This window comes from Mesoplodon densirostris, chromosome 7, assembly GCF_025265405.1.
Source record: "Mesoplodon densirostris isolate mMesDen1 chromosome 7, mMesDen1 primary haplotype, whole genome shotgun sequence".
In the NCBI taxonomy this organism is placed as follows: Eukaryota; Metazoa; Chordata; class Mammalia; order Artiodactyla; family Ziphiidae; genus Mesoplodon; species Mesoplodon densirostris.
Genome location: NC_082667.1, coordinates 14849007 through 14865522, shown reverse-complemented (window position 1 = coordinate 14865522; position 16516 = coordinate 14849007). Strand labels below are relative to the sequence as shown.

General features: G+C 51.1%; 1 protein-coding gene across 23 annotated transcripts in view; it reads right to left on the bottom strand.

Moving 5' to 3' along the window:
* Positions 1-16516, bottom strand: part of AMBRA1 (autophagy and beclin 1 regulator 1) — a 177449-nt gene that overhangs the window by 4724 nt on the left and 156209 nt on the right. For all 23 annotated transcript variants that reach the window (XM_060104074.1, XM_060104079.1, XM_060104073.1 and 20 more), the window contains 3 exons: positions 12252-12391; positions 5036-5128; positions 3566-3759 (listed from right to left, as the gene is read on the bottom strand). In XM_060104074.1, coding sequence (XP_059960057.1) covers positions 3566-3759; positions 5036-5128; positions 12252-12391 — 427 coding nt within the window. The remainder of the gene's footprint in view (positions 1-3565; positions 3760-5035; positions 5129-12251; positions 12392-16516) is intronic.

Genomic DNA, 16516 nt, shown 5'->3' with positions numbered 1-16516 from the left:
AAGCATTTCTTTTTGTCTCTGAAAAATGGTAAACTGATTTAGTGTTGACATGAGATCATTTCCTTGGCAAGTTCTAAGGTACGTTCTGGATGCAGAGGCCAGAATGGGATCAGGAACTTCCCATAGTGCCCAGTTCTGGGGGTTTCACTGCCCAGAAGACGGAAGTCAGATTGCATCAGAGGAGGAGCTGACCTCAGGGGGCACCCTTTCCTTCCCTTTTCACATTTGCTCTTCCCTGGCCCAGCTGGTCTGTCATCTTCACCAGACAACAAAAAGGTCCAGGCAACCCTTCTCAGGGGTCAGAGGCAGAGCCGTGGGCTCCCCAAACAGTGCAGCCCAGCCAAGCTCAGGGGCAGGGCCTTGCCTGTGCTCAATTCATTCATTCCACACACTTCTTGAGCGCCCACTGTGTGCCAGGCAGGCACTGTATCAGAGCTGGGGAATGCCTCCCCTCCCTTTCTGAGTGACAGGGTAGGGAAGCTTTAAAGCTGGACAAGTAAAAAAGCCAACACCTGCAAATTCCCCCTGTGGAGGGCTCTTCTGGGGAGTCCTAGACAGAACTGAATAGATTTTAATAAAATTCTCATAGAACATGAAAATGAGGAGTAGCCTGGGACCCTTCAGTGCTAACCAATGGGAAAGGGCTAGGGGAGGGGCAGGCCACAGAATGGTAATCACCACAAGTCGAGCTGGTTGCCCAGACTGATAGACTGGGCCCTGGTGTGTGGAGGGACAGAGAGGGGGGTATCCCCCAACCAGCCCCACCTTCTAGCTGAGCCCAGAAGAAGAGTTAACCAACTTGATGAGCGGTTTCCTCTAGTAGTTTTGCCAACTGGGAGACAGAAGGCAGGTGTGTGTGTGTGTGTGTGTGTGTGTGTGCCTGTGTGTGTGTGTGTAGCTGCTGCGTCTGCCTGCTAGATGGGGAAAGCGGACCAGGAAGGAAGTCTGAGCCCAAGAAGACTCTTGATTCCTGCTCCCCGTACCAGAGCGGCAGTAGCGGGCGGTGGTCAGTGGGGTAAGCACCTCAGAACAACGTTCCTGGCCCCAGGAGGGACGAGGCTGGCCAGTCCACGCATTGGTCAATGCCCCACACATCTCCCCCCCATACTTCTTTCTAGGTGTGGGGCTTTCTGAAAGGGACTATGATGCTGGCCCTTTCAGAGCTGGAGGTCCAGAGCTCCAGGCAAAGTTCACCAGGCCAGACAGATGCAGCGAGCCATCCTGAACTACCCTGCCAAGGCTCCCGTTCTAGAGAACAGCCTATTCAACTGCTGGCTCTGCTGAAGAGTGCCTCTAGCCTCTGAAGGCCTCACCCTCCACCACCTGTTCTACTTTGCAGGGAGAGACTGGGAGAGAATCAGGTTCTGGTCTCAAACTGGAAAACAGAACCTCCTTCCTCCTGCCAGCCCATCATCCACATCCCTAAACAGGAAGAAAGGAACTTATCATTGACTGGAGGTCAGAAATCAGCTGATGCTAATCAAGAAATATCAGAGACTTTTTTTTTTTTTTTTTTTTTTGCGGTATGCGGGCCTCTCACTGTTGTGGCCTCTCCCGTTGCGGAGCACAGGCTCCGGACGCGCAGGCTCAGCGGCCATGGCTCACGGGCCCAGCCGCTCCGCGGCATATGGGATCCTCCCAGACCGGGGCACGAACCCGTATCCCCTGCATCGGCAGGCGGACTCTCAACCACTTGCGCCACCAGGGAGGCCCTCAGAGACTTCTTTGGGAGGTGAAAACACGGGTGGATGCTCTTCTTCTCAAGTGGGGAGCCCCTGCTGCACTTCACTTTCAGGCTGAAGGCCTCACTTCTGACCCAGGTCCCTGTAATCTGCCCTTCCTGCTCATCCAGCCTCAGTCTCAACATGCGCTGACAGGCCACGAACAAGAGCCCACTAGTGAGTGGCGGTGCAGACTGTAATGTTTTTGAACTTGGTGCCCTTGCAGCTGCTGTCCCCTCCGCCAGGAATGCCTGCCCCTTGCCCCCATCCCACTTTGCCTGACATTTTCCTACTTATCCTTGAAGACTCAGCTCAGGGTCACCTCCTCCAGAAGTCTTCCCCGAGCCCCACAGTTGGAAGCTGGCCCCCCCTCCTCTGTGGCCCCGAGGTCCTTATCGTGTGAAGCAATTACCTGCTGGGTGCCTGCCTCCCTGTCTAGACTTCCAGTTTCCTTGGGGAAGGACCAAGGCCTATCTGTCTTTGCAACCCCAGTGGCTGATGCATGGAAGACAGTCAGTAAACGGCCATGAGATCGCGGCAGAGGGGCCGCCTCAGACAAGGACTTCCGCCTGGGGCTGGCCAGCTCTGTCCTCTTCAGTGAGGCTTGGAGTTGTGTCAGGCTGCTGCAGCCGCTACCTCTACACCAAGGGGTTTCCACCCAACAGATGTAGGAGGTGGCCTGGGCCACAGACCAAGAAGGGACTTAACTGCAAAAAGTGTCAGTTCATGGCAGTGACAGGGATAGTGCCCTGCTGGGGGGCTGCAATTTGGAAAGCTGTTCCCCGGAGGTGACACAGGCAGATTAGTTACTCCTTGCCTGATAAACACCTGTCCTCTCTTACGGTCTCTCTTGAGCAAATGGCTTAACACGGACCTAGGAAATATGGGTCTGTTTGGAGGCTGCCTTGTCTGGAGCCTGGAGCAGCCAGGGGCTGGGGTAGGGGGTAAGGACAGGTGACTGAGCGAGAACAGCCTATTTAACACAGCTGCCAACACACTCCGAAGGGGCTTGAGCGCTACCGCTGGGAAGTGCTAATTGGTTCTTAGCAGTGTGAGGCCAGCGCAGAGCTAGGGCGGAGCTGGCTGAGCCACACCTGCAAGAGGTGAGAGGAAGGGGCTGACTGCGCGCCAGACTGCAGTCAAAATGGCCACGAAGGGGCTTCTCTGGTGGTGCAGTGATTGAGAGTACGCCTGCCGATGCAGGGGACATGGGTTCGTGCCCCGATCCGGGAGGATCCCACATGCCGCGGAGCGGCTGGGCCCATGGGCCATGGCCGCTGAGCTTGCGCTCCGCAACGGGAGAGGCCACAGCAGTGAGAGGCCCGTGTACCGCAAAAAAAAAAAAAAAAATGGCCATGAAGCACGGGTGTGTGAAGGCCTCACCTGTGGCAGTCCCGACTCTGCCAGGCTGGCAGCAGGGGGAGACAAGCTACCCTGTGGGGTGGTCCTGGAAGCCCGAGGCCTGGGGTGCGTGTCTCTGAAAAGAGAGCTCACAGCAGGGAGTCTCCTCTATCTAGGTGACTCTGTGCTCGCTCTCCAGAAGAACACCCTGGGTCCTCCAAGTTTTAGAGGATAAGGAGGTCAGGGTCCTTGGTGGGACTGAGCAAAGCTGTGAGAGCAGCTCGGCTTGCCGGAGCAGTTACCCAGATCAGGGGAATGACCTTCCTGCCCGAGGAGGCGCCACCACATGAGGGGCACTCACCCTGACGGCACTGGTGCTCGCCCTGCACCAGCTGTCCGTGTGGAGGGGCCGGGAGCCTCAGGGAGGGGTGAGAATGGTCCCAGTCCCCACCCCACGCCACTCTCCCGGTCTCATTTCCCCTCTAGCGTTACACGGCTCCTACCTTCACCAGGACCCGAAGCTGCTGTCCCCGGCTCCTGGATCTCCCTCTCTGTCTGTGTTTCGGCATTCTGCAGCTGAAGGGCCAGAGTCTGGGTGCCCTGAGATGTCACTGAGGTGGTGGGGTTCCGGGGCTGCAGCCCAATTGCATTCATCAGGCCCATGTCTCTGTCTGTCCTCCATGTGGCTCTGCTGGTGCTACGGAGAGAAAGGCAGAGCGGAGTCGGGCAGGGCTGGGGACAGCACATCACACACAGCTCTGTGTGCTCCATGCCAATCCCCAGGGCATAGCCTGGACCAGGGCCTGCAGGCTGAGAGGCCGGCTCCCGCAGCTGCCTCCCGATGGCAGTGAACTCGCCTGTGTTCTCCTCCAGATCACTCCACACCCCGGGACAATGAAAGGAGGCGGCAGACCCGTCCAGTTTTACAAACCCAGCTGGTCCAGTCACTCAAACGAGGGCCTTTCTGGGGAGGTAGAGATGGCTGATCTTAAAAGATGCTTCCTTAGATTCAGGAAGCCACTAGCTGAGCTCCACGGGACAAAGGGTGAGCAGCCGAAGAGGGCCCTTTCTCTCTTTAGCTTTTCCTTCCTTCTAACGATATGCTGACAAGATTACAGTTTAAATTCTTGGAACTTCCACTGAATGTCCACTTTGGAGGAAAAGCAACCAGGACTCCTGTGAAGCTGCTCTGGGATCCTCCTTTGGGGTCTTCTGAAAATAGACTCTTAAAAGCAGGGAGGGCCAGCTGCCAATGAGTAGGGCCCAGGCCCCAAGCTATACACCCCCTTCCTTGGGCACTTCCTAGGCACTGACCCTCAGGACAGCTCGAGCTGGCAGCAGAGGGAGCCCAGGACTTTCAAGACAGTCACCAGCCGCTCCCATTTGTAGCTGCTTCTGGGGATTAGTCCTCCAGCTGTGCCCTGTACTTCCTCTAGGAAGCAGTGATTGCTTTGGCTTTATCATCGACCCAGGACTTTCTCTCAAAATGTTCTAGTCTTCGTTAATGAATTAAGTGATGAGAGGATCAGTACCAGGTTCCTACTCTCTCACTGGCCCCTGGGGAGGGTCTGTTCCTGGGCTGCAGCTCTGGGCAGCTTGGACCCTGAGGCCTGGGTCACGTGGGAGACTGCCCACAAGCAATCTCCTAGGGAGGGCATCCCTCTCCAGTGTCCCACTCCTCTCTCCTCACCGCAGCTCGCCCAGATACCACGCCAGAATGAGAGGGCTAGACGGTGTCCTAGCTTGTCTTAAATCAAGGCTCTGAGGGAAGAGGTTCTGTTCTCTTTCTTAGCCATGAAACACTCTTCTCGAATGAAATCACGTGCAAAAGCTCAATGCATGAAGCAGATCAAAGAGGAGCTGCTCTGGTTGAGGACGGGCAGCTACAGAGCCCTGGAGCACAGTCTGAGGGCACTGCTCCAGAGCCCACTGGTTGCAGAAGGGAAGGCGGGCCTCCTCTTTCACAAACTCACCCAGGCCTCTCACTGCTTCGGCTGCTGGAGTGAACAGTGAAGACAGTCTCATTCAGCTGGTCCCAGTAGTACTCAACACCAGAGTTTAAGGCCCTGAAAATCAGTTGGGAAGGAGAAAAGGTGGAAGCCATTAGATAGGGAATGGCCAGAACTCCTTGCAATTCCCTCCTTCCTCTCTCCTGGGGCTGGGCTGAGGCCAGGACCAAAGATATTCCTGCATCAGGATACTCACTGTAGAGAAGACCAGATGAATCTCCAACAGCCCCAAAGCCTGGAGTGGTGGCTTTAGCCTCTTCCATCCCCCAGAGCCTAACTGGCTCCTCTTTGGGGCTAAGGATAAGCTAAAAAATAGCCATGCCAGTCATAGGCAGTGAGTTCTGCGTGTTCTTCAGACATATGAGAAAGGAGCTAAGATGGCCCTGGAGACACCAGGTGCCATGGACAGCCCTATCTAAAGGGCGTGCTTAGTGCTCAGAAACAGAGAGTGCAGGCTCTCACCATTGGGTCTTCCCTACAGCCATGGGGTCAGGAGAAAGGAAAATGAGGGCACCTTGACATATTTACTTTGCCTGGAGCTCAGAAGTCTAAGCAGGAAAAAGCTCCCACTGAGCCAGAGAGGCCCACATCTCTTTCTATTCTGGCCCTAGAGGCTCCTTTGCCAGGTAGAGGCTGGACAAGCAACTGGGAGAGCTGAAGATGACCCGGGAGGGCTCACAAACTTCCCCTGGCAGAGGGAGGAGAGAAACTCCAGCAGCGATGGGCTGGACTGATGACAGCAGAGAGAAGAGCTTCTATCCATCAAGTTCTCTGGGCTGCCAACCTTTTCCTGGTTCCTTCTTTCCCTGCAATGGAGTATCAAGCAGTTTCTTCCAACCCCATGCAGGCAAAACTGCCAGAAGGGAAGCAGTGGCCTCTTATCTTTCTATACTGATGTGCCACCTCAGGCAGCAAGCCTGGCTGCCAGTGGTGGGTCCCAACATGCAAGACAGCTACCTAGCACCAATCACATGGTTGAGGGTGGGGTACCACTGATGGTGGTGAAGGAAGAGGGGTATGAGTTGGGAAAGAGGTGTCTTTGAGCCCTTTGATGAGAACTCCAGTGTCGATGTAGAGACTGTAGGAGATACTCAAAAAAGCTAGCTCCGCTCCTAAGAGGGACAGGGCATGCATATGTGCTTGAAGAGCTCTGCTATAGACTGAATCCCCCCCAAACTCACATGTTGAAACCCTACCCCCAAAGTGACTGTATCTGGAGATAGGGTCTTTAGAAGGTAATTAAGGTTAAATGAGGTCATAAGACTGGGACCCTAACCCAAAAGGACTCTGGCCTTATAAGGAGAAAGAGAGAGATCTTATTCTCTTCCTCCATCATGTGAGGACACAGTGAGAAGGTGGCTGTCTGCAAGCCAGGAAAAGGAGTCCTCCCCAGAACTCAACCATGCCAGCACCTGATCTCAGAATTCTAGCTTCCAGATGGTAGAAAATAAATTTCTGGTGATTAAGCCACCCCGTCTTGAGCTGACTAAGAAAAGCTCCAACGGAAGCCAGTTTTTTAACCTAGAGGCTGAGGTCACCTTCCTTTAACGACAGAACTTCTTCAATAAAGAGCAAACAAATGAAAGTCAGTGGGTTGTGAGGATCAGCCAGGAAAAGATGAGTTGGGGGGGTGATGTAAGGTGATTCCTTCCTAAATGTGAGGATTGGACAGGGCAGGGGCCTGATGGGGCCTGCACGGTGAGCAAGTGCATGTCAGGAGGCTGCGCTACCTCAGGTGAAAGGAAACGGGCCTAGGCACTGGGACCCCAAATCCATCACTAGAGGGGCACTAAGATCCTGGGGATTAGGCTTTACCTGTGGGAAAGAGCCACAGCCAAACAAAAGTACTCTTCCTCTCCCTGTTCTGGACTAAACCCCTCCCAGCTCCTCTTAGAGGGCAGATGTGGTGTGATCTTCAGACGAGCCCTCTGAAAGAACATCAATAAAGAATTAAAGTTCAGGGTAACAACACCTGCGGTCAGGTGGCTGCCTCTCACAGCAGCCCGGGGGCCAGGACTGAGGTCAGCACTCTGAGCCGGGACACCTCAACCCGAATCTCCGCCACTCCCATAGCCGCACAGGAGGTGGCGGGCCATGTTTCCTGGATCTCAGCGAGCTGCTGTTTCTCCTCGAGACCACAGGGAGCTGAGTCACCAGACACTCAGCTATTTTTGTGAGGGTTGTCTGAGAACAACAGGGCATTGGAGAGCAAAGGTGAGAGAAGACCTTACGTGAGGGAAGAGGCAAATGACCAGAAACAAAAGCAGAGGCCCCCAGAAAACAAAGCCACCACTGCAATTTTTGATGAGCAAATCTTGGCTGCATGAGGCTCCACATGAAGCCAGCTGCCAGGGAGTCTCTGATTTACAAACTTGTCAAGATTTACTGACAGGTGGCAATACCACGTGGGTCGCCGCCAAATCCTTCGTCTGTAATTCCTGCTACCCGGGGATGGTTAGTGACAACAAACTGCTCACACCAAACCTATACCAAACCACGTATTGCGTGACCAGGCACCTTCCTTCCCATCTCAGAGAAAAGGCCACCTGAAGGCACACTCTCTGAGCTGCGACTGCCAGCATGATGCTGATGGTCAAAGAGTTCCTCAAACACTTTCCATCTGGTAGCATGTGCCATCAGCTCCAGGCTATGAACTCTGGCCATTTACTGAGGATATCAACTGCCAAACAGAACAGGAGTGATGGAGGCTATCAACATGCTGTTCCATTCTCCCCCCCGACCCCAATACTCTCTGCTCCCCACTGAGAGGTCCAATTCCAGCCATGATTTGTTCTACCTTCTATGGTCAGACCAGCTTCGACTACGACAAGCTCATGGATCTGGTTGAAATTCCGGGCACTGTACCAAGGAAGAGAGTTGAAGATACCCTCTCTGGCTACTGAAACTCTGAGTGTTCAATATTCAGTGTTGCTTATTTCCATCTGTAAGCTAAAGAACAGTCCCAACCCTCTCCTTCCTCCTTGGACCTCAGGGAGGATGAATGAGTCACCACTGTTTGCTCTAGGTTCTTCCTGGAAGCTAGACAAACACACAGAGGGGTGAAGAAGAATGGGAAAGGCCAGTCAGGGTCAGCCTTCCTGGCTTCCTTCAACAGCCTCTGTGAGCTGTGCTTCTGGGCTTGGTTCAGTGACTCCTCGCAGCTGGGGACCCCTGGGGCTCCCTGAACACAGCTAAGAGCCAGCCTGGCTTCCTCGGTGGTGAAAACGCTCTCACACAGAACTGCCCTCCTCGGCAGTGAAAGCGCCGAGTCCTAACCTCTGGACCGCCAGGGAATTCCCCCCAGCCTACTTTTCTTCTGACATGAGTCTCTGAATTCTGTCTTCTGAGCTGACTCTCAGAGGTCTTCCCAGCACCTCCCCACCCCGCCGTTTGTAGGGCTGATCTATGAGACGCAAGTGAGCAAGCAGCCCCTCACATCAACCTGGCACTTCATACCCACCCTGGTTACTGATGGGGGGGGGGTTGGCTGGGCTGGCAGACAGCCAGAGGCACAGGAGCAGCTTGGGAGGGGTGGTGGGTCGGACAGCAAAGCAAAGGAGAAAGGAGCATCTCACTGCTGGGAGGTGGGGTGGGGATCAGGCTATCAGCCACTGAAATGGCTCTGTATATGGGTGGAAGGGCCAGTGGTCCGTCTCCTCACCTGTCCTAAGAATTTCTGTGCCTGGAGAGATGGAGTGTTTCCTTAGGCTTTTTTCTACTGTCAAGTGGGGTTTTAATACCTTCAAGAGATGCCCAAGGAGCTTGTTACCTCTGTCTTTGTGCTTGGAGAGAGTGCCAAGGCTGAGACAATGGAGGAGAAATCAAGAACAGGATTGAAAGCACAAAATGTGGTAAAGCTGCCTGTGCCTGAGACAAAGGCAGACAACCACCTGTTTTGGAGGGAGGGCTATAATCCTGGCCCAGCTGGCTGGCTGGCTGGCTCATGTGCCCTTGGGAATGGGTGTGCCAGGGAGCTGTGTCACACAGGGCCAGGCAGCAGGCAACAACCCTGAGCTTCTACTTCCCTATTTATTTGTTCTCCTCGTTCGAGGCCGGAGATCACTCAGAGACTGTTAAAAAAGATGTACATGTTCTCACTTATCCTCTCTCATTTCTCACTGCATCAGTCACCTGACCCACTTAAATGCCTCAACATGATCTAGAGCTGCATTCTTCACCTGAGGTCTTAAAAGAGTTACAAAATTCTATGTGTGTTCTTGCGGTATATTCTTCTGTGGAAGAGAGTATGTTGCTTTCGTCGGAATTCTAAAGGGGTTTTTGATTGAAAAAAGGTTAAGAATCAGCTACAGGAAAGAGCTCTGGATCGGAAAATTAGGAAGGCTCATTTTGTCACTGATCTGTTGGGAGACCTCGGGTGAGTCTTAACTTACTTACCTGAATATTGTTCATAGTATTTCCTGCCTAAAGTACAGAAATGAAGGTGATTGAGAACTGGAGAAGCTTTGGACAACTTGGGACAAAGTCATGTCCATCTTAATTTTATATGGTACCCTTAAATACTGGGCTTAAGGTATGGGGCATTTACCCACACAACCCAAGAAATCAGAAGAAACAGGAACACCAAAAAGGCAGGCTCAACTAGCTCTCTCTGAGTCCAACACAACTTGGTCTGTGATGGGGTGCTGTTCGCTGTGTCAAACATTAGTGTTATCTTTTTTTTTTTTTGCGGTACGCGGGCCTCTCACTGTTGTGGCCTCTCCCGCTGCAGAGCACAGGCTCCGGACGCGCAGGCTCAGCGGCCACGGCTCACGGGCTTAGCCGCTCCGCGGCATGTGGGATCTTCCCGGACCGGGGCACGAACCCGTGTCCCCTGCATCAGCAGGCGGACTCTCAACCACTGCGCCACCAGGGAAGCCCATTAGTGCTATCTTGTCATGGAAAAGACTTGAGTTGCTGGTGGGTAAGAGAACTCCCCAGGCAGCTCAAGATGGCTCCAGCTTGCTGAGACAGTGGATGCTGAAGATGACATATGGGGAGAAAAGAGAGGCCAAAGCCAGCTTCATGTCTGGCTGAGATGTCTGTGAGTCACACCAAGTATGTAGGCTGGGGTTGTAGACATAAAAGCTTTGTGGGGCCACGACAAATTCGGAGCAGAGACACTGCCTCTGTAAGAGCAGATCGCTTTTGCAAGAGAAGGGGCTGGGAGTCTGGTTGGGACAAAGGTTAGTAGCTGGAGCCAGGGACAAGACAACAATGCTAAGGAAGGCTGTCTTGGAGAATCAGGGAAAGAAAGGCCTGTAACTACAGTGTTGGTAAGAGTGAAATTATAATCCAGAATTCTTTTCCAGTTTTGGGAAAGATGCCTATTAGAGTCCTCTTATGAATTTCTAAGAAAAGAGGAAGAGGTAAGATAATGTGCTTTGGGGAAAAAGAAATCGTTCAGGGAAGACTGATCCTGAGACTACGGACAGGCTGGAGGGAGGGCAGAAACGGACAGATCCAGCATCTGGGTTAACAGTGGCACAGTCGTGAAAGAGGCAGGCTGTGTTCTGGAGAGGCAACAGGAGCTAGTGAAAGGGGCTCTGTGGACGGGAGTCTGAGGAGAGTGTGGCTGGCAGAACCAAGCAGTCTCCCAGCTCCAAGAGCAGCTGGACTAGGTCAGGCGGAGACAGCAGCTTCCCTTTGGAAGGGGCTCCGAGAATTCTAGGTGGAATAAAAGAGCTGTCATCAGAACCAGGTTTTCTTTCTCCTGGGCCACCGACCTAGCTCAGCTGACAAGGGCTCAATCACCAGTCACCTACCAGGCCACAAGAACTGACCCAAATACACACTTTAGGAAAAATCACCAAGGGCCCTATCAAAAGGCAACATGGACACTCCCAGCAGCCAAAGACCCTACCAGACCAGCCACACCGTGTGTGTTCTGTGATCTGCAGGCCACCCTTGGAGAAGACTCTGCACCAAGTGAAGGACAACATTAGGACGGCCTGGAGGCAGAAGTGGCATTTAGTCGGCTGGAAGCCCGCAGTAACCCACGCAGCAATCAGCCTGATCTGCGCTGAAGTACAGAGTTTCACTCTCCCCACCTGGCTGGGTCTGGAAATTGATGACAGACCTGGCTGATTCCCAGGGTCTTGAGTGAAAGGATGCCTGAACAGACCTCTCTCCTCCAAAAAGCCAGAGGAAGGGGAGAAGCGGGTTTCATCAGGACTTAAGACAGAGATGCTTTGGTTCCCTGTCGCCTCCTACCCCCTACTTCAATCAAGACCAGTTAATTATCATTTTTATTCTAAACTAAGCTTTTCAATCTGCCTTCACTATTATGAGCCAGAACCCCAAGCAGAAAGGAAAACAGGCAGGACACAGACAGAGCCAGGCTGTCAGAGATCCGTAGCTTGACAAATTAGGGCTTTAATATTTCCAATTTTGTTTCTTAGGTTAATGTCTATGGCATTTACACAAACCTGAGACCACCTGTTGAATTTTTCAAAAAGGGTTTAGAGGGTTTCCCTGGTGGCGCAGTGGTTGAGAGTCCGCCTGCCAATGCAGGGGACACGGATTCATGCCCCGGTCCGGGAGGATCCCACATGCTGTGGAGCGGCTGGGCCCGTGAGCCATGGCCGCTGGGCCTGTGCGTCCGGAGCCTGTGCTCCACAGCGGGAGAGACCACAACAGTGAGAGGCCCGCGTACCGCAAGAATAAAAAAAAGGGTTTAGAAAAGAATCTTTGATATCTATGCTTTTGCCTGCAGGGAGACTTTACTATCACTAGGAAACCAGAGAAGGAGGGAAAACAAAGAAAAAAAATACTGCCTTAGATTTAAAAACACCTAATAACTATGCCAGTCTCTTGAAGTTTTGGAATGGAGAGCTAACTTTACCATCCCCTAGGTGAAAAGCACACTTTAAGGAGTGATGCCGAGAATGAGTCAGGCTCTAGCAGGATTCGAATTTCCCATCTAGAAGACCCCACCTCGGCGGGGGTGGTGGTGGTGGTGGTGTGATGAATTGGGACATTGGGACTGACATATATACACTAATATGTATAAAACGGATAACTAATAAGCACCTGCTGTATAAAAATATAAATAAAATTCAAAAATTAAAAAAAAAAAGACCCCATCTCACTGGCCGGATCCACAGGCGAATGCTGACGACTCCAGTCCTCAGCCTGGATGACCCCCTGAGTCCCCACCCTGCCAGCCCCTTGAGCCACTCACTCTGGTCGGCAGATCACCAGGTCTCCTTTGTTGGTACCATAGGCCAGGCCGAGCCCTGGCTCGGGCAGCCACCGGGCAGAATTGATGCTGACATGTCTCCGCTGGTCAGCAGGCATGGGATAAAGGACGTTGAAAACTCTCTGGGTGAGGGAAAAAGAGGGAAGAAAAGAGAACGGGAGGAGAAACAGTCTGTTACCAAGAATAACACAATCCAAGGGGAACAAAGTCCCTCCTATAGCCTAAAGCAAGTTAACCACAGGGAAGAAAAGAGATGGTTGGCCTGGGAATGGGATGACTCTTAACATGTATCTGAGAACTTGGGGAAGCACAGGGGAGGGTGGGACCCTCTTACTTCAGGTGAGGGCTAAGGACTGTCAGGAAATACCAGGGGCATACTTGGACCCTTCTGCATGAAGCTTCGCTATGCTCTCCTCACAGCCTTTAACATTTCTCACTTCATCGCTTTTAAGGTAACCCCCTGGAAAGCCCCATGCAGAGCCTAGCACACCAGGAAGGACTGCCCCAAACTTTCCTCTGACCAGACAAACCAGTGAGAGCCAAGCTCCACCGGTAGTCCTGTTACCATGGAAATCACAGCACTCTCACTGTAATGGGGAACTGAAGGTGACAGGGGGGCGGGAGGGGGTGATAACATCAAAGAACATTCTTAATTCATCTAATTAAAAGCAATGTTAAAACTGCTATTGTTAAGGAAACCTAAAAGGTGCGATAAGATGTAGGAAGCAGGGCAGAGGGGAATCCTGAACACACAGGTATAAGATTTCTTTCTAGCTTTTATAAATCACCATTAAACAGATCAGTTCCATTTTTCAAAGGGAGTCTCCTTTCATTAGTCTACATCTTTCCAAAGCTACTATTTCCTCAGGGGGCAGCTTAGCTTGTCTCAGGTTGGGCTGAAGGTGCTATCTGGCTACTGATCTACACAATGCTCCAGAATCGACTTTAGTCAGAGACAGGGGCAGGGCAGTGGAAGAATGAAGGGCATAATTTAAGAGTCAGAAAGATCTGGGTTTGAGTCCTGGCGTCACTGCGTCACAACTTCTCTGGATCTCAGTTTAAAAAGAGCACCAACACTCAAATAATAGGGGAGATTAAAAGAAATGATGTATATAAAGTGCCTGACGTGGTGCAAGCTCATAAATGGTAACTCTTGTTAGTATTACCATGAACCCGCATCTGGGGCTTAAAGAAAAAACAAAAAACAAACAAGAAAAACACGTCATCAGGCCCTAGGAAAAGGACGTGAGGCTGAGAATCTATAGACTGGAGTTTTAGTCAATACAATGTTTTCTCTTTTAGCCTCTTCAGGTTTTTATAAAATAAGGATGAACTTCATCTGTCTTTACCTGTCCCTAAGGGTTGATGGAAGGGAAAAAAAATGAGAGAACAAATGAGAGCGTGATTTAGAAAGTAATATTAAAAAATGAATTTAGGGCAGTATAATAATTATTATTTTTCTGATTATCCTGATGAGAGACCCCGCTCCCCCAAAAAGGTAAATATTGAGCTAAGGGTCCACGCCATTTACAGAAATCAAGTGATAAGAAGTCCAGCATTTGGGAACTTGTTCATGTGCCTTGGGTAGCATCTGAAAGGCCTTTACCAGGACAGCCTCTGGACTAGAGAAGGACAGCAGCACGTGTGCTCGATGTAATGACACACACAGAGAATCCTGTTATAAAAATTCCCCAGCTTTGTGGTGCTGAGAAATGTGCCTGGGCAGCTTACAGCACACTGCTGGAACGGCCCTGTTATGGTCCTGAGGTCGAATGGGTCTGTTACAAATAGGGAACTGGCTCTGGTTTGAGGCATAAGACAGACTGCCCCATGGCTGCTGCTGCCTTAAGAACCTCCTGCCTCCTATGCCCTCCCCATCTGACTCAACTCCAAATTTAAGAATTAACCAGGGCTCCTTAAATCTTTGGTCTGAGGAGACTACTGAAAAAGAGCCCAATGAAGTTTATGAATTTCTAAACTAGTCATCCAGAACATGCTTGCCTGACCTTTGGATAATCCCTTCCTTACACGTACATACCTGGCAGGAGCCTGGAATGAATTCATGGCTACTCCTCTCCATCGGCCTCACTACTGGCTGACTGTCCACAGAGAGGGCAATGCCAGTCTTTTTCCCTTTGCACCTAATCAACTCTCTTCCTTCAGGTCAGGGGATGGGTGTGGTGCCTTCATCCTTTCTCACAGAGGTTTTCACTTTTCCAGAAGATAATCAATGGTTTCTGTCCAACCTATCGGCTATATGGTTAAATATGACTTGACATACAAATCAAAAGGACAAAGTGGCTGTGATCAGACAACTGTGGCTGGGATCACTTAATCTGTTAAATTTTTCTTCTCCCAAAGGTAAGATAATACAAGCTGGGGATACACCCAGAGTTCAGAAGGGATGTGTGTTAATTTCAGTGGGTTGGATGAAGGGAGCCTTATTTTTCGCCTGTGGCAGTTCTAATGGGCTTCACAAGAGTCTCCCTTAAAATCATGATGATTCATTATTGCAGGTAATGGGCCAGAGGGCCAGAGAAAGTGGTCTTGCAAGAAGGGAGACAATGCAGTTAGTAAATCAAATGCTTTGAGGTTGTGCTGAGTGCTTTGACCATGGTCTCACAAGAACAAGGACTCTTTTCTAGAAATGTTCCAGACCAGGAAAGAAGCAAACAAGCCTCTCACACGTCACAAATTTACCTTTTATAGTCTGTTGCTGCAGAGGGATTAACAAGCAAATACTATCAATTTGCTTCTAAGTACAGGAACTTGCTCTGGGGACAAAACCATCAAGAAGCCAGTATGATGGGTGACCCAGCTTAGGTGAGACAAGGTCAGAGCGACTGGAGAGAAGTAATTAAAGGCTGAGACCCCTAGACCTTGCTGAACAGATATTCACAACCTCCATGGCTGTAGGAGTCATGGGGTATCGATTTGTCCACTGACTCTGGCAGCTCCCCACCCTGCCCAAGTCCTTAAACAGTGTTGAAAGGGCAGCTCCCAAGAGCCCATCTCCTCCAGTGTTTGGGTATTAGGCTAAATCCTACTTTGTGGCAGGAAGCCAGAAAATGCCACGTGAAGATCAGTAGCCTCCAGAATTCCTGATATGCACTTGCTTACTTATCACACTCTAATGTGGGGGTGAGAAGGAAGGAGATGACAAGGAGATGACACAGAGGATGCAGGATGGGTAGGATCACTGATTTATAGGTTCTGAGAGGTCATCTGATCCAATGTTCCTATTTCACACATGCCTGGAATGAAAGGACCCTAGAGGAATGAGAATCTGGCCCATTTGGAAAAACACCCAGAGGTGTAGTTTCCATTCCTTTCTCTGGCCGCAGTTTAACAGCTCTGAAAGTACCTCACGGACAGGAACTACCCCCTCACAATTAGCCCTAGAGACAAGAGAATACTGGGCAACAAGCTCCCCAGTGCTGACAGATGGCTATAGCTCTGGCTACTCCCAAACCATTTACGGTTTCGGCCAACAGTCTTTCCAACCCAGTGACTGGGTGATCTGTGAGTCTCCTCCCAGATTTCAATGGGGGCTGGCTCCATAAACCCGAAGTTCATCAGCACTGACAAGAACGAAGATCCGAGACAGTAAAGGAAGCTCTGGTCTTTATTTTAAGGCACTCCAAATATATCTCCAGTAAAACCTTCCTTAACTCTAGTCAGGTGCCCAGAAGCTCCCTGTCAGATGTTAAGGACAAAGCCGGGGACCTGCCAAAAAATGCCTCCCCGTCTCTGACAAAAGTGACACCTTATGAAGCTACACCACCAAATTCCATTATACTGGAGGAGGATTATCAGGTTCTGGGGCCCCTTTGTGGGGATGGATACAAAACCTGGCTGCGGATTCATGTTTGCAGAGGCCTGGTTTCAACCTGTCTCCGGGGCAGCTATTCCCTGGTAGACGACAAATGCTGACAGAAACCCCCCTCCCCAGGCAGGCTGTTCTCATTTCTGTATAACATCTGTGAAGGGAATTGGGATCAACGAGCTAGAAGGAAGAAATTCTTTAGTCAGTGCAGTCTCAGCATGTCAATAGGGAATGAGTCAGGTCACCAAGATCTTTACAGTTCTAAGGAGTGGGAGAAGATAATTTCTCTACTTCAGGGGTCCAAGACAATCTCTTGTACCTCTTGGCTCTATCCCTCGAAGTCTCTAATAGGAAGTAGGAACAAAAGAAAACAGTTCCCAGATCAAAACTAAAAGGGTCTTGTTTCTTGTTCAAAGATAGA